The 19,011-nt window shown below is 33.0% G+C and overlaps 1 protein-coding gene across 1 annotated transcript in view; it reads right to left on the minus strand.

Moving 5' to 3' along the window:
* The window catches only part of HMCN1 (hemicentin 1), a 503,334-nt gene that overhangs the window by 26,559 nt on the left and 457,764 nt on the right, over nucleotides 1-19,011 (minus strand). The window contains exons 92-98 of the mRNA XM_051998776.1: nucleotides 16,384-16,554; nucleotides 15,658-15,828; nucleotides 13,441-13,590; nucleotides 12,796-12,933; nucleotides 11,201-11,322; nucleotides 9,118-9,355; nucleotides 240-302 (exon numbers count right to left, since the gene is read on the minus strand). Of these exons, the coding sequence (XP_051854736.1) occupies nucleotides 240-302; nucleotides 9,118-9,355; nucleotides 11,201-11,322; nucleotides 12,796-12,933; nucleotides 13,441-13,590; nucleotides 15,658-15,828; nucleotides 16,384-16,554 (1,053 nt within the window). The remainder of the gene's footprint in view (nucleotides 1-239; nucleotides 303-9,117; nucleotides 9,356-11,200; nucleotides 11,323-12,795; nucleotides 12,934-13,440; nucleotides 13,591-15,657; nucleotides 15,829-16,383; nucleotides 16,555-19,011) is intronic.

A 19,011-nucleotide genomic window follows, 5' to 3' on the forward strand; every position in this document is an offset into this window, starting at 1 on the left:
TTTTCTGATACATGGGCAGGTGTGGTGACTTGGCTCTTAGTCTCATTCCTATTGTCCTGTTCTAAGTGTTTAGCAATTCTAAGGGTTGGGTAAGTAGGTGGCTACGCTATTACTATCACACATGTGACAGTTGTACTATCCCATCCAAAGTGTTTTCTATGTAAACACTCCAATCCTGGCTTTGGAAGTCAATCCTGGAGAAGTTTACCAGACAAATTTATGCTTGTTTTTTCACTTACCAGCACAGAAGGGTCCAGCTGAATCTAACACAAATCCAGAAGGGCACTGATTGCTCCTGTCTCCTATCATGGAAGAAACCAAAATTTATTGGTGGGCAAAAACATAAACACTTCATTTTTTTCAATGTAACCTACACTGTAATAATGTTACAACACAATATTTGAAAACATGTTAACAGTGGAAAATTTTCATGTTTTTAATCTAAATACTGTATGAACTATAATCCCGAGGCTGTTGACATGTTGTCACCAGCTGTAGATTTCTGTTTAATTTGTTTACATGAAGTCAAAGGAAAACTTTAAAATGTTATTCAGGGGTAACTATAAAACAATCAAATGACTGTTGACATGCCAGACTGACCACAGAACAAAGTCCTCATTACCCTTGAAAACATTACTCAGAACTTTCCTCCTAATAGGAGTGATTTTTGTCAGGCAACCTTAAGGAGTCTGCTGTAACACATAATTTTACTTTCAGAAAAACATAGAATATTAGAGCTAGATGAAACTTAGAGAACATAGTCCAAATGCCTTAATTTGCAGATAAACAAACTGAGGTCCAAAAGAGTAAAGTCACTTAGTCAAGATTATATAGGTACTATATCACAGAGTCAGGATCTGAAATCTGTGATTTCAAATCTAGTGCTTTTAAAAAATTATACCATATATTTTACATCTATAGACCAAATGACTAAGATGGAATTAGATTGTAAACTTTATGAAGTTAAGAGACTCTTAAGCTCTAGTCAAACTATACTTCATTCCAATCGCATCCTACTTCTTCCTCACCATGTATTTATAAAGGCTATGCCCTTTTCTGTAATTTATTTCCTCATATCTACCTATAGAAATAGAATCTTTGAAGGACCAGTTTAGCTATCATATTCTCTAAAGTGACTTCTCTATTCTCACATTTTTCTAGAACATATTATCTAAATATCTGTTTTGTCTCTATAACAAGATACCTATTGTTTATAATAATTTGTGTTCATGCCAAATACCTTCATGATACTATGAGATCCTTGTGGACAGAGAGTACATCATTTTCCTTTGTGTCCCAAGTGTTTGCTGTAATGCTTTGCATATTAGTGAATTTAATTGAATAAGGACTGAAAATGCTATATATGGATGGGATTATTTAATATTTAATATTATGGGCTCCAAGAACTCAAGAAGTTCAAGAATATAATCTACTCACAACTCAATAAGAGGTAGACTATGTTCCAATAGTCAGGGCTTCTAGAGTGTCTGTGGACATACTTGGTCACTACTATTATGGAGAGAGAGGAGAACACTCATTTCCCTAAGCAGTAGTTCAGTGCTGTTACTTCATCTTACCTTCTCTTTGTTTAATATATTAGAAATTTGGAAAGGATGGCCAGAGGCATTATTTTGAAAAATGTTCATTGCAAAATTGCCTTAGTTGAATACTTCACATTTACAAAAGACTCATATTTATTCTGGTCAAATACTAAAAAAAAAGATTATTCCAAGCTGTATCTTTAGAGATTTGAAAATTTGTTCATTGTACAGAGATTTTCAGTTGTAAAAATTATGCTTGATAATTATAAACTCATACCCACCCACTACCTTGTGAAACATAGAATGTATCCAATGAAGATTTTTCTCACATGGCAATTTTAAGATGTCTAACATTTGATTCACAAATTAATTGCATTGATTCTACGTGGTTCTCAATTCAAAAATCCCCATAAAATAAAGAAATGTTAATATATCTGAAATTTATACGAATATAAATATCTTTTTGCTCTATTTCATCTTCATTCTGGTTTTCCTGCAGGACAATAATCTTTTAAATTAATTACCTATAAAACTATAATCATTTCTTTGCAGCAAAAACAATTAGGTGAGCTAGGTTAGGAGAGAATCATAATTGATGGCAAACCTATCATCTGCATAAAGTATGTATAGCATAAATTCTTTCTAGAAGAGACCCTAGAGATTATCTTTATATAAATAATGAAGTTAGATATTTAAACTAAATATAAAGAATTAGGACATAAATCTGATAAACTGAAATAATTAAAACATAAATTTGAACTAATCAACAAATTTAAGTACATTCTAATTATTTAATTTGCATACAGGAAAAAAAAATATTATTAAGGAACATAAATTGTGAAAACAGTTTCACAGGGCAAAGTTTTGGGCTTTCTTGTCCATTATTAATTATAGAATAAAATCCCTTGTCCCAAAGGAATGATTTAATTTGATTTAAGCACTTGAGAATAATATAGCAGAAAGTAAAATACCCCAGAAGTCTCTACTTGGTTTTGTGTCTGTTTGACTATTTTATCAAAAACTTGAGAAAGGAGATAGAAATGCAGATGTCACAAAATGATCTTGACAGGCTTAAAATACTGAGTTGAATAAATTTCTCACTATTTTTTTCTTTTCTTTGTTTAACATGGCTAATATGGAAATAGGTTTTGCATGACTTCATATATAAAATGGATATTCTATTGTTTTCTTAAAGGGTGAAGGAGAGGCAGGAAGGAGGAAGAGAATTTGGAACTCAAAATTTAAACATGCATATTAAAATCAGGCTAAATTAAATTTAGTAGGAATAAACAGAAAGTCTTATATTTGGGTATTAAAAAAACAATTCCACATATATATGATAGGGGAACCATGGATAGATAACAGATGTTCTGAGGAGTGACAGCTTAATATATATAGTCAGCATTATGATATGGTAGTCAAAAATGATAATGTAGTCTTGGGCAGTGTCAGGAAAAGCATAAGCTTCCAGGATCAGGGTCGGGAGGTGGGGGGTTAGGAGGTAAGAGAGGGATAATCCCACTATATTTTGCCCTGATCAGACCTTATCTTTTATACCATATTCACTTCTGGTCATGTGATTTAAGAACATTGATAAAACAGAGAATGTCCAGAGGAAGCAACCAAGATGTTAAAGGGGTTGGATTTCATGATATATGGGAACTGATTGAAGGATGTGGGTGTATTTATTATTTAATAGAGAAGAAGAACAGGAGGTGGGATGATATATAATATCTGTGCTCAAGAACTTGAAGGGCTGTCAAGTGGAAAAAGGATAAGATTTGTTTTCTTTAACCTCAGTGGACAAATTAAGAGCAATGGATGAAAGTGGCAAAGATGCCAAATTAACTTCTGATGTCAGGGAAAAGTTCCTAACAATTAGGTTGTCTCAAAGTAGAAAATTTTGCCTTGAGAAGTTATTTTGATTTACTGCTAACTAGGAGGAGAGCACTGGATTAGGAATCAGGAGGACTCATTACTCTGAGTCCAGATCTGACCCCAATTATTGACTAGCTGTGTGATCCTGGGCAAGTTACTTAAATCCTGTTTGCCTTAGTTCCTCATCTGTAAAATGAGTTTAAGAAGGAAATGGCAAATTAACATCAGTATCTTTTCCAGGAAAACCCCAAATGAAGTCACAAAAGAGACCTCATTTTCGTTCTTGCCTGAAAAGTGACTAAAACAACAAAAGAAAGCAGGGATCAATAGTTAACAATTATGTATAAAAATGTTTTACCCAATCAAAACCTGGAGACACACACACACACAAATTAAAATGAAATGAAAGTGGCTAAGGGAACAATACATCTATTAGTTCTGATTTGTATTTCCCTATCCCAGATCAGACAAGAAAGACAAAGGATTAAGGTGGAAGAATATCCATTTAAGTTTAAATACTATGCTAATAAAAGTCAGAGAGGCAAGTTTTAGTTGTCATGTTATTACATAATTTTGTCACTTAGCTAATTTAAAGAAAGGCTTTGATTTTTGACAGAAATGACTTTAAAGGCAAGCTGTAATGCTTTTCAGTGAAACCAGGAGCCAGGATGTGCATGCTGGGTACAGAGATGATCATAGACAGTCAGTCCAAGAGAAAGTTTCATTCTAAGTCAACAGTGTATTTCTAAGGAAATAAAAAACCCAACCTTTTTCAAGGAGGATATTAGAGATGTGGTGCATAATTGGGGTGGAAATTGGGGTAGGATTTGAAAATCCTGACTGGCACCTAAGAAATTGAATTGAATGGTTGAGTCCAAGAGCTCCTCTCTCATTTTGGGAAACTGGCACCAGAACTGCTTCAAGACTATGATAAGCCTCCTCCACTAAGGATTCACATTTCCATATTGTTCTTATTCTGAACCTTTAGAAAGCCAAATCCTCCAACCTACTTTCTTGAAGAAAACATATATGTGCACAATGAATGAGGATCAGAACAAATGAGGGAAATTCTTTTTGCCAATTTATCTCCTAAGCATGCCAGCTGTGCTGTGGGATATCTGCTGGAATACATTCTGAAGAAGCAAGAACATAATCAAAAAAGGACAATGTGGATCATTTTAACTTGTGCTCTCATAGCTCAAAGTTAAAAATCATGCAAACATTTATTATCTATAAAATAACATCATGGAATACTTGAAGAAATTTCAGAACTTCACAGAAATATGAAAAGCTAATTGATGTGTTCTTTCTAATTGAAAAGGAAATCTTCTCAGAGAGAGAGAGGAACATTAAAGCACCACATGGCATAAAAGAATACAGAAATGAATTGCTGTGAACTACATTTGCAAAAGAAAATTAGTCTTAAAAAATAATCACTTTAAGCAATTCCAGGCACAAGGAAAGATGTTCAAATCTGCTGATTCTTGCTTTTTCAATATTGGGATTTATCCAGAATTTGACCAGTTAGATCTAAAACATAACTTTATATAATTCTGCATAGATTAAAAAAAAGCATTTGGTAAATATTTAACACAAAAATAACATTTCTCCATTTTAAGGATTGCAGAAAAGTGTAGTTTGCTTGTTTAATTGCATGTACGAGTGAATACTATAAAGATGTTGACAAATTAAAGAAGGAAGCATTCTATTAAAATATTAGAAAAAACGATATAGTTCATTCATGCATTCTAACAAACATGTAAGTGCCTTCTATTGCTTACTATATACTATTACAGTATATTTTGTACTATTACAGAATAGTAAGAGAATAAGAAACAAAGAATATTTAACACTGCATGATAAGTGCATTAGAGAGTTATAAAATAAAGGGCTATGTGAGGACTGACAAAGAGGGTCATTGACAGGGAGAAGTCAGAGAAAGATTCTTGAAAGAGGGAGTAATTAAACTGGGTTTTAGAGGATGGGTAGGAATTCAGCAGGTAAAGAGGAGGATGGAGAAAATCCCAAACAATGAGAAAAATAGCATGAGTAATATGGTGGAAACAGGAGTGTTCATGGTATGTATAATAAACAAAGAAAAGTTCAATTTGATTGGAATGGAGAGGGAAGAAATATGAAATAAAATTAGAAATGTAGGATGGATGAGACCTAGTATAAAAGGCCTTAAATATACAAATATACACATTTGGAGAGAGAGTAAGAAAGAAAAGAAGAGAGTTCTATTATATATATATATCTGCTACAATGACTGCATCTGGCATTATAAACAACATTGTTTATTTATTATCCTAGTAGTAGCCTGTCTCTGTCTTATCTGTTCTTTGGGGCTCTTCATTAATATTTCCCCATTATTCAACGTAAGTAATCTTTTCATTTACATAGTTGTAATCCTTACATTAATTGCTTTTTTGATTCTGCTTATTTTACAGTTTATACAAATATACATTTTAGATATGAAGATAAGGCAAAATCAGAAGAAAACACAAATTTTTAGAAAAGACAAAAGGGAGTTTACAGCTTACTTGATTTCTTATTTAGACATTTTTTTAAATTTCCATTTTGTTAGTTTAGGCATTTTATAGTTTTATTGATTTTATTCAATTTCCTTTTAATTCTCAATTTTGTTAGTATGTGACTACATATAGTAAGATTTGGTAGTTTCCCATTTACTTTTTCTCTTTTGTAAATTCAACCTATTTATTTTGTAATTTGATTTCTACTTTCTTTTTCTTAATTAGGTTATTAATGTCAACTTATGGTAATTTATTAAATGTTGTATTTCAAGCATTCTAAATCTTGGGAATATATACATACACACAAAATAAAAAAAAATGGTCCTTGCCTTCAAGGAGCTCACATTCTAATAGATAAGATAATATGCAAACAACTATGTTCGTAAAAAAGATGTTTATCTATTTTCCTTTAATTTTCAAAATTTCATCTTTTGTACTTGTTTTAAGATAGCTATTAAAAAAAATCTTTTAAATTTCATAGCCAGATTATTAACCCTCCTGTTACCCCTATTTTATATGTTTTAAGTTTTCAGAGAAATAAATTTTCCTGGGAGGACTACCTTAGCTGTGTCCAATAAGTTTTAGTATTATTTCATTTTTGTAATTATGTTTAAATATTTATTAGTTCTGGGACTTATTAAATATAATGAATGAGTCAGATAATCAGTCACTATTGAGTCTCTTCTTAGGTCTGTATCTTTTGTTCATCTTTTCTTTATTCATTTCTAGTTTTGTTGTATTGGCATTTTATAAACAGTTTTAAAAAAAATTTATTTGGCTTTTCACATTTACTTATATTTCTTTTATGCACTAGCATATGATCAATTTACATAAAAGCATTATGAAATGCTGAGAATATGTATATTCCTTAACAGGCCAATTTAGAAGTCACATTAGAACAGTCAAATTTAATTTATTCAGTAATTCACAGACTCAGAAAAAATAGTGCTACATAATTTAAGGTATATGGAACATTTTGTCTTTGACCTTTTTTGGAGAGGAGGGAGGTATGTCTTTCCAAGCTGCTTTTCAGAATGATTGAGACAATACAAAGCTTTCAGGCAGGGGGAAGAGATCTCAGAGGTCCAAACCACTTATTTTACATTCTGGAAAATTGAGGCTCAAGGAGGTTGTTACTTGCCCAAGGTCACATAGGCAGTAAAATGGAATTTGAACCTAGGACCTAAATTAAATGGGAGTTAAAATGATAGCATATCATGCTATGTCTATTTAAAAAAAAAACACTATCTATTTAAACTCTATAGTTTTTGTGTTAATCTTTTTTGTTGAGTTGTATCTATTTTTGAAAAAGTAATATTAAAATATTCTATTATTATTGTGTTGGTTATTATTGGTGTCTTTTTTACAATTCATCTAGCTTTCCATAGAAATTAGTCACAGTTACATTTAGTACATGTGCTTATTATCATTTTTTAGAATTGTTTATGGTAATTTTAAACACCATAGATGTTATTTTATCACCTCATCTGTACCCTATGCTTTAAATATGTTTCTTGTATGCATAAAATTATAAGGTTTTATTTACAACAAAATTTAATCTATTCATATCCATAGTAATAATTATTATCTTGGTGATTTCTTTTATTAATTTATCTATCTGTGTGTTTTTCTCTTTCTTTCTGTCTCTCTCCTAAAATTCTTATTAATTTTACTCTCTTTTCTTCTCCCCATTGAGAAGAATTCTTTTGTGCAGTTTTATTATTTATTATATTGATGTTAATGGGTGGTGGTTTAGTGGATTCACAGAATAGAGGGGTCTGATGTATTGAACAGATTTGGATTTAGGGACCTAGCTTTGAGTCCCTCTGTACCTTGATGTCCTAATGTATGAAAAGTGGTTTGAAAAGATGACCTTTAAAACTCCTCTTCATTCTAAGTTAAGTTATTTTATTGGGAAGACTTGTTGAGAAATTAATATTACAAATGGTTAGTAGTGAAGGATGCAAAGTTGATGGCAGTGGGGAAAAAGAAAGTGAGACATATTTGGAGAGATGTTACAAAGGTGAAATTCAATGGTATGTAGTAAATGATTAGATTTAAAAAGTAAAAAAAAAAAAGAACAGTGAAAGACACTACCAAGTCTTGGAATATTAGAAATTGGTTCAAGGATGATGGCACAGAAAGTATAAACAAAAGCAGGTTTAGGGAAACAATTTTGGATTAGACCACATTGATTCTGAAGTATTCATGAATATGTAAAGGTGAAGTTGTATGATGGGCAAGTGGTAGATGCAGTTCCATAGTTCAGAAAAAATGCCAAAGTGAGAGATTTTAATTGGGACTTATTTGTATGTAAAAGGTAGTCAAAATCATAAGAGTGAATGAGATTGTAAAGAGAGAGAATTGAAAGTATAAGGTGAGAAGAGAAGATAGAACCTTGGAAAATACTCAAGTTAAGGAGCTGAGACAGAGAAGCAGAGAAATAACTTCACATCTAGATTTGTGCATCACAAACTCATAAGTAAAATTTTCAAAAACCAGTTTCAGTAGAATGATGAAGAAAAAGGATATATTAAAAAGGGTTAAGGAAAAAGTGGACTGATTGGATGTATGCAAATTTTTCAACAAGTTTAGCAATGAAGAATAGCAGAGAGATTTAATGGTAGCTGGATGAGTTCATTTGTTGGGTCCCATACTCTTCTTCGGTGACCAAAGGGAAGAAAAGATAACCTTGCAAAATTCTGAGGAATAGGGGAAGGGACGATGAAAGATGTTTTAAATCTTTTCAGTGGAGTACAAAGTTCGCCCCTCTTCAGTTAATATGGTGGAGAGACTATCATGCCAGTTTAGAGGAGAAATGAAAGATTTTGAATGGCTCCTGTGGGGAATGAAAGAGGGAGTTGAATAAAGGAGAAGTCTCATTAAGAAACAATGAGGACACATTGAAACACAATAGGTTATGGAATATTCCTCAAAGAAAAATATGTTTTAAATTGTATAAAGAAGAGTTCTGTTAAATTATTTCTAAGTTTCTTTTTAAGCTCTACCATTCTATAATACTAAATGTATACAATGAAAGTCTTATATTACAAATTTAGGATATAATATGAATGCTGAGCCTGTCTCACCATCCTCAACATACAATTGTTTTTGTTCTTTTAGCAAGGAAACAGTGGCATAAGAATAAGAGTCTTTAAAATTACCTTTAGAGATTGAAGCATGGATTTTAAAACCCAGAGTTTCTTCTAACTGGTTGTAATCAGATGCAATGGATGAGGCATGGAGAGTTTCTACTAGAAATGGCATTCTTCCCAGAGCCTGATCATAGGAAATCGTATGATTCCAAGTATATGGGACACTAACACCATCAACTGTGAAAAGTCTGGTAGAGTATGCATATAGTTGGCCAGGACCTGTTTGAATGTAGTCTTCTGTGTAATCCTAAAACGAACAATATATATTGGAACATCAGTACCTAAAAACGTGTAGATTTTTTAAAAATTATCTACCAAGTGACCTTTATGTGTATGTGACACTAGTTTGTCCAATATAATCTACAAAAATTTAAGATAAGTGATCTAATTTACTGTCTTGACATATCAGGCTAACAAACCACCAAGAGGATATAATAGATAATGGTGGAAAATCTTAGAGCATTTTTCCTTGAAGAACTTATAAAAAATCTCAATAATATAACCTTGGTAATTTTATACAGTCTTTGTCCTAAAGCTGAGGAGAATTAAATGAATTTGGATCAGATAACTTCTCTATAGTCCTTGTTTTCTTCTTTTTTTGACTCATTGATGCAGACTTATTTGACTGGCCTCTTCTCTGAGGAGAAGACAGAATTACTGCTGAATGAGTGAGTACAGATCCAAACGAATTCTACTAACTTAACAGGTCTCTACTCCAGGCATTGTGTTACCTGTGTATCTTTTTTAGAAGCAGACCAACACTGAGCCCAGCCATAAGAGGCCATCCAATGCAGGTTCACACCTGAACCATTCCAAGGGTGAATCTATGCCTGGTTCTTCTTGTTGAAGATCTACAAAATTTTCTTATGATGACCAGTCCCAGGACTTTGACTAGCTATCTGGTTGTCATCCATGAAGATATTTATCTTGATCTACAGATTTGACTTGACTAGTGAGGCAGGAATATATGTCTTCCTAAGACCTACTTTTTTTTAGAGTGCCATAGTAGCAGTTTGAAATTTATTAATAAATCTTGTAATTAGATTTCGATTTAGTTAGATTAAAAGTAGTTACAGCTATGTTCCTGTTTTCTGAGATTCAGAGTCAGACTATGCTTACCAAATGAATTAGTTACAATTTCCTGAACATCTTAAACTTCACATATCTAAAACTAAACTCATCACCTCTCCCCTCCCCACTCCCTCTTCTTCTTAATTTCCCCATTATTGTTGAAGGTATTACCATTTTTGATTCTTTATTCTTTCTTAGTTGTCAGAGTACTGTTATTTCTACTTTTGTAAAATATCTCTTGTATATTCCCTTTTCTGTACTTTGACATGACTACATCATCATCTAGGCCTTCATCATTTCATTTCTGGACTATTGCACTAATATGTTGGTTGGCCTTTTTGATTTTTGCTCCATCCTCAATTAAGTTATCAAATTAATATTTCTAAAGTATAGATCTAACCAAGTCACTTTGCTTCCAAACCCCCCAGTCACTGTACTGACTTCCCCTCCTCTCCAGGATCAAATATAGAATCATTTTTGTCTTTTAAAATCCTTCATAACCTGGTTTTTACCTACCTTTCCAATCTTTTTTATTGCAAGGCATTCTATCTCCCACTTTCAGGCATTTTTTCCTGACTGAGGACCTCTCTTCTCAGCTCTACTTCCTGGCTTCTTGCAAGGCTCACTTAAAACTGCACTTTCTGCAAGAAGTCTTTCTTATCCCTCCTTAATCTTTGTGCCCTGATGTACCTGAGAGTATTCCCAATTTATTCTCCATCTACTTTGCTTGCATATTCTCTCCTGCATTAAATATGATGATATTAGACTACTTAAAAACTGGGACTATTTTTGCTTTTCTTTGTATCCTCAGCACTTATCACAATACCTGGCATATAATAAGTGATGAATAATTGTTGTCTGACTGAAGCAGTTCTGACAGAAGTAAGTAAGAGCAATGCAAATAGCAAAATACATATGGGAAACACAATGTTGAAACCAATCTTCATTGGTAGAAGGACTTTTCTTAAATGGCTCACACTGTACCAGTGAAGTTTGAAATCTGAAATTATTAGCATTTTACCTTTATAGTAACATCTGCAGGTGACTGAAGTTGTAGGACATAGCCACTCACTACAATATCTAGCATCAAAGTTCCATCTGAATCCAAACCACGAGCAATGTGAGTCATGCGCAGAATTTCTCCTGTGAATTTCAATGCATTTCTTTTAACAGATGAAAGAAGATGATTTATGAAACCATTTAACAGATCTTCTCTATATTCTAGTTCAGTCATGTTATTTTAATTCACAAAACACATCAGATATGGGAATTGAATTAAATTTTAGCTTGAAAATTGCATAGTCTTCTAGTTAACTAGAGCAGAATGTCTCTTCTTAAACTCAAATTAACATACACTTGTGAAAAATTATTTTTTATATTATCACAAAAAGATTCTAAATATATTTAGGCCTATAAGCAATGATTAATTATCTTACAAAAGTTTTCACGATTACAGGTCTCTAACCAGAGATCCTGAAATCAGTAAGCAATAATAACAGTTCACATTTATATAATGAAGAATTTTCCTCAATTATGACAAAATTATTATCTTGCAACAGTAGGCTCAAAGTCATAAGTGACTTGCCCATCATAACACAATTTGAGAAATGAAAGCTCTCGACATTCTCTTCCCAATAAGTGAAAAAACTTGTTGTTTGCTCTAGACCTCAGGTATCACTGGCATCAAACCAGTTTTAGGGTTAATAACAGCAAGCAAGCTAACTCTAGCTATACACAGAATGAACAGATTTTATCTGAAAACTACCTAAACTCTTACCATGAAAATTACTATTATTTATTCACTAGTTTTTGGACTTGAGATAAAAGTATAAACAGTTATGATCAGGGAGATCTATTTTAACTTCTTTTTTATTTCCACTGAAGACCCAGCTTGATTACTTAACATTACAAAATGTAAAACTCTTGCCAATACCACTAACCTAGAAAAACTTTGCCTACTGAGTGTGCCTTTTGTTCAAGGACCTGCCTTATGTTTGAAGAAGCTCACCACCAGAAAGTTTCACTCCCTAATCCATCTGGTGGTAGACACATCTTCCACACCCCTAAGCACCATGAGATCTTTAGCTATATTAAAGGTATTATAAGTGTGCAGTGGCACCATAAATGTCCATTGAATTGAATTGAATTATTTCTTTGTTTCTAACTACTTAACAAAGAACTTTATCATAAATACTGATTAACTCCATAGGAAATAAACCTATTATTGAAGCATACTCATTATAAATTGGGTCAGATTGCCTTCTCATCTGAGATTTAATATTCATTCTGACAACTTATGGCCATGATGCAATTTAACAAAGTTTTTTTTTTTTTTATTATTAAATTGTGTACTGTGTGCAAAGTACTTTGTTCCACATTTAGGATAAAAAGACAAAAAAAATCACCATGTAATTTAGAAACAATGGCTTTAGTATAGATCTAGCTTCAATACTATTTTCACTGGAAACAAATAATTCTTTTTAAATATTCCTTATGATAGATTGAACCAATCATTTTGAAATTTCAATCACCAAAAGTGTAACATATAATAAATTTTACTTAATTCACTCAGCAATATCTTATAGCAATAGATGTTTGAGTTCAGATGTCACTAACCAGTTGCAAATTCCACTTGTGTTTCTCTTTTGAAGACAGCATTAGTGAGGGTAAAACCATTGACAGCTTCTCCTATTTCTTTCGCTGTTGTCCAATAAATGGGATTCAGGATAGAAACTATTTTCCTCATTGCTGGACCTTAGGAAATAAAATATGTATGATAAATAAGCCAAACATTTGTTCGGTCTTTTTTTTTTTTTTTTAGTAATATAACTCGAGACTATGAATCATTAGGAACCAGAGTTAACTACTTACAGATTCCTAATTACAAATTATACTTCTCTTTTGAAGGCTATATAGTGAGGGTATTCCTACTAGATTAGGGATATATAACAGGAATCAATGTAATATATTCCTTAAAAGCCAACTGAAGAAACTAGTAAGGACCTGCTGTTTTGAAATTCTGTATAGCTCAGGGAGTAACTTTTAAAACTTTTGACACTTCAGGGGAATTTCTTAAGAAAATAATTTAATATACCATGAAGTATGTCTGAAAATCTACAAATAAAAAAAATATTTTCCAGTCTTAGTGGAGGACAGGGATAATCTTAATGAAATCAAGCAGGGTTCAGAGAGTACTCTCTGGAGCAAATTTGTAAATGTTTTTAGAACCTATTTTCAACTTGAATGAGCAAAGAAACTTACCAAGACTGCGAGGGACATTGGTAATTTTGGCTTGTATTACTCTAGTGTCAGAATGAGGGCTATCTATCACTGTGGCATTGAGGAAAGCAATTCCAAATTCAACATCATTAATGTTTCCAATAACACTTCCTCTGGCCTGCTGTGGCCCACCTGTTGGGGAAAGGCGTTGAAGAAAAACATCCGTAGATGAGAAAACAATTGCATCAACAATATGGAAGAAAAGAAGAATATTGTTTTCGGAAACAAGCATTCCAGAGAGGCAGATAAAAAATGGCCATGGTATCAAGTACCACCTCTGTCACATACTGATTGGTCACTCTGGGTACCCTTAACTTCTTGGTGACCCAAGCAGCTATCCAATACTTTAGATTGTATATTTGTATGGGTAAAGGAAAGATCCTACCTCAGAGTACCCTACACTGATGAAATAACAGATCTTTAACCTACACACCCAATCATATCAGAATTTGAAAAACAGGAATGAAGCCAATATCCAAGCTTGTTAGCTTCATCTAAGAACTCGCATTTCCAAAGAAATCTGGAGGATCCCCTTAGGAATTTTTCTTCATTTATCATTTTAAAATTTAAATGATACATTGTATCTTGGTTTTGAGGTTACAATTAAGAATGAGGGAAAAGCATCTGACCATTCAAATGAAAAAGAAAGTTCCTTAACATAGTTAGGAACTAAACTTTTCTACATGTTACTTATTATCAGAACAATAATCACACTGAGACATAGGAAGGAATTTGGGGAAATTTTTCCTATTTGGGGATAACTGAAATAATAATGGCGGGAAGAACAATAAAAGAGGATTGTGGGAAGAAATAGTTAGTCTAAAGATAGGATTTGGTGGTGGGTTTTGGATGGTATTTTTTAAATATTTGAGAAATTTTTATGAGGAAAAGACATTGGATTTGTTTGGTCCCAGAGGGCAAAACCACAAAACTTTGTGGAAGATACAAAGAAATTTAGTCTAGAACCTAAAAATGGAAGGGGATTCCATGGTAGGGAGGGAGTAGGTTTTCTCTCAGTAGGGATCTTCAAGCAAAGACTAGAACTACTGGCTTGGCATCAATCAGAATTTTAGAGTTTGTCATAAAGTCTAAAGAAATCCTTTTTACAGAACATCAGGCATTTTTATAAAGTGCATTCAAGTTTGCAAAAAATGCTTTTCATATATTTAAATAATATTTAATTTAGGCTTTTTAGGTAACAGTGTATAAATAACCAAGCAGAGTCCCCCCAAACAACATAAATGATTTGTCTATGTTCATAGAGCTGGATAAGTAGTATAAATCAGCTTTAAATCCAGGTTCTATGCCTCCAAATCCCATATTTTTTTTTTAACATTATATCATAGTTAATTTAAATAATTATATTTTAATACATACAAGTTTTTTTTCATGGACTTGTATGTCTATAACTAAACTATACATTTCATTGAAAATCCATGAGCTTACTAGTTCTCTTTAAGTACTCTTCTCAATAATGCACACAAAAAAATCTGGTTTAATCTGCCAAATAGTCATCTATCCTTCATTGCAAAAAGTTCCTGAGATATGATAACAGTGGCCTATCTATGAAAACAACTTCTATGTATTAAGAATATGATTATTTAAAATAACTCTATAATAGAAAGAACTTAGGATTTGGAGGCATGGAACCTGGATTCAAGCTCAGTTCTACCTTGCTTAGCTCTGTAAACATGGACAAATTAATTAAATTTAGTGGGGAAATGAAAACAATATTCTTAATAAGGTGTACATCTCTAGGGGTTGGTATTACAAAATGGGAAGATCTAGACTTGGTTGTTTTACTCTTTTCCCTTTACTTGCATTTTCCCTTATGGTCTAGGAGGTACAGGAGGAGGTCTTGAAAAAATACTATAATTTATAAATCCCTTTTCAAATTACAAAGCATTTCCCCCCCACAACTATCATGTAAGGAAAGTAGTATAAGTATTGCTACACCTGTTTTATAGATTAGGATGAACTTCAGAAATTATTGGTCAACTTATTTGGCTAATAAGTGCCTAGAGATGGTATTTGAACCCAGATCTTCTGTCTCCAAATGCAGTGCTCTTTCCACTACATACAGCATAACAGTTCAAAGAAAGAATAAATTCACAACTAAGCCTTGCATGACAGGAGGACAAGTTACAAGACTTAGTTATGAAAATAACACTGATTTGTAAATTTTATTAACTTGCCTACCTGGACATGTTTGTATATTGCATCTGGAAAGCTGAGTAGCATCTCCTGGACAAGGGCGTCCACCTTTGGATGGGGCTGGGTTATTACAAAGGCGTTTCCGAGTTTTTTCTCCTCCTCCACAGGAAGCAGAACACCTGCTCCAAGTCTGCCAGTTTCCCCAATTTCCATCCACTGTATGTGTGCAAAATAATATGATGACTATTACTTACATTTATATGGCTCTTTTCAGTTACAGAGGATTTTAGATACATCATTTCTTTTCTGATAATGTGTCAGAATAAAACAAATGGTCAGTGTTATTTGTGGTAATTCAACCGAGTTAGTTTTTATTGTGCAATTTTAAGAACAATTAGTTCTATGCCTTCAGATACCACAAATTTAATTACAGCTATTATATAGACTCAGAAAATGTAAGCTGAATAGAAATCAAAAGCTTACCGGGTGGAGCACAACATAGCATTTTCATGTTTTTTGTTGTTGTTTGCTTGTATTTTTTTCTCATTTTTTTCTTTTTGATCTAATTTTCTTATGTAGCAAGATAATTGTATAAATATGTATACATATATTGGATTTAACATATATTTTTAACATGTTTAACATATATGGGACTACTTGCCATCTAGGGGAGGGGGAAATCTGGAACACAAGGTTTTACAAGGATCAAAGTTGAAAAATTATCCATGCATATGTTTTGAAAATAAAAAGTTTTAATAAAAAAAAGCTTACCAGGACACATGTCAATATTGCATCTCTGGATCTGAGAATCTGCTCCGGCACATGCCCTTCCACCATTGGCTGGATGAGGATTGTCACAAGTACGGTATCTCCTCATTTGCCCTCCATTGCATGTCCTGCTACAAGTTCCCCAGCCACTCCATGGGCTCCAGCTACCATGAACTGAAAACACAATGTTATTTGACATGAAGAAGAAAACTTTCTTCTAGTAAACAGAAGAAACTAGTAAATACTGAAGTATATTAAAGCGATCACAGAAATATTCATTAGCTTTAGCTGAGGTCCAAAATGGATATAAGGACCAGCTTGAGAAATTTCATGAGATGTCTTCCAATGATTCTATAATAACAATTAGGGTACTAGACACCAGCTGTTTTTAAGCCAAACTCACATTTATGGGCCTTCATTTACTTTTGGCCTCTGCACTTTGGCTCTGTGACTAGAATGAAGCAAACAGATGCTCAACACATGCATTAATAACAAGTAGTCTTTAACTTGCCATGCGTGTAATTGTATTATATGACCTATACTAATATAATCTCTGCCAATACCAATCAAATAACATTTATCACACAATGTTTTCATTTAAAGTTTTTTGAGCCTGCTATATAGACAAGGCATTGTAATAAGTACTGTACTATCCTTGTAAATGGTAATCAACAGCCATTTAGAAGAAAACTCTCTTCTGTCCCTTCCTCATCCTTATCTGTCTCAACCATCCCAATCTAAACTTCTTCTACTGCCTACTTCTTCCACTGAGTCTTCTGAAATTTCCATTCTAAAGCAAACAAATTTCCTTTTATCTTGGACCTTTTTTACACTCTTTACTAACCCTGAAGGAAGACCTGTTTTTCTGTCTCCTCCCTACCTCCCACCCAGGCTGACTTTGCACTCCTCGATATTCTTTCTAATACTAACTATATTGACTCTCATTCTCAATATACTACATTGAAAAGGGAGTAAAGAGACTCCTTGCTTTCTATTATCACTTTAAGATATTCTACCTTTCCTTCCTTCATTCAGTAGCCTTTTTTTGAAATCCATACTTAAAATTTTCTGTGCAATCAAAATATTATTCATTTTCCTTTCTTTCTTAAGGAGTTTAACATCAGCATCACCAGCTTCATCTCTTTCTCAACCCCTGTCCTAACTCTAGAGAACTTAAAATTCATTTATTCAGGCGTCTTAAATCTTTTAGCTACTCTTAGCTATTTGTCAAGTACCACATCTTGTCAATCCCCACAAGTGTTCCACTTCCTTAAATAGAAAATCAGACATTTCCCTACTTGACCACAACATCCTGTGATTAGTCCTCTCCCTATGCTTTTCACTTAATTTTCTTTACTTTCACAGACTCTTATTCCCTTAAACCTTCAGTATTTTCTCAGGCCATCGCCTTGATTCTGATTTCATTCTTTCTTCAATCTAAGCAAAGCAATTAACTATTTTAATTTTATGCTCTTGAATTCATTGTCTTTTTAAAATCATTTTTCATGTTTCCTTGTGATGAACTTCATTCATAGTTGAATCTCATCATTCATGAACTGCCCAACAAAGAGGAAATCTCGTAATCTTTCTGCCTGGGATGGTTTCAGATAAACCAGAAGATTTTTATGAACTGATGCAAAACTAAATGAATAGGATGAGAATATTTATTATAATAACAAAAATATTTGTAAAGACAAACAACTGTGAAACAGAAATTCTAATCGATATATAGCCAACCACAATTTCAAAGGATTCATGATGAAATATCCTATGCACCATCAAACTCCAAATATAGAGGCAATGGGCTTAGAGTTCAGACTGAAGTTTTTGTTGTTGTTTTGGACATAGCCAATGCAGTAATTTGGTTTTTTTTGACTGCATATCTTTGTAACAAATTTTATTTTTCTTGCTTTCTCAATTGGGGAGTACACTCAATTGGAGTGACTGGAGGTGGAAAGGAGATAATTTGGACTTGAAAATAAAATAAAATTTCATTTAAAAAAGATAAGCAGTGAGGCAACATGGTACAGTTGAAAGAATGCTAAATTTGGAACCAGATGAAGTAGATTTAAAGTCTGGATCTGACCCTTACCACTTGTGTGATTCTGGGCAAGTCACTTAATGTCATGGGCCTCAAATTCCTCTTCTGTAAAATTTAGGGGTTGAACTACATGACCTCTGAAATCCTTCCACTGTCTCTACATCTATAATCCCATGAATTACCCAGAGCTGGAGGTGAAGAAAGGATGCTTCGTGTAGAAGAAATACTGTAGATCACATTAGGGAAACATCTAGAAGGCCAGTTTTATTAGAATGCAGTAATGAAAGGGAGTTATAGGAGATAAAGCTGAAATAGACACAGGTAAGGGAGCCTTGAATACCAGATAAAAGAATTTGCATTTTATTTAGTAGGCAATACAGGGAACATTGTAAATTTTTTTTCATCAGACTGGGAGAGCGTGTGCAGCAATGTACTTAAGTAAGATTAATATGGCAGTGGTATGTAGGATGGACTAAAAAGGGGAAAACAGAAAATTTCAATGGAAAATTTTCTAATGTATTGAAGGCAAAATAATTTGGTCCAAGTAAAAAATAATTTGTGCAGTCATGCAAACAATAGGATGGAATTAA

Source organism: Antechinus flavipes, chromosome 4 (genome assembly GCF_016432865.1).
Source record: "Antechinus flavipes isolate AdamAnt ecotype Samford, QLD, Australia chromosome 4, AdamAnt_v2, whole genome shotgun sequence".
In the NCBI taxonomy this organism is placed as follows: domain Eukaryota; kingdom Metazoa; phylum Chordata; class Mammalia; order Dasyuromorphia; family Dasyuridae; genus Antechinus; species Antechinus flavipes.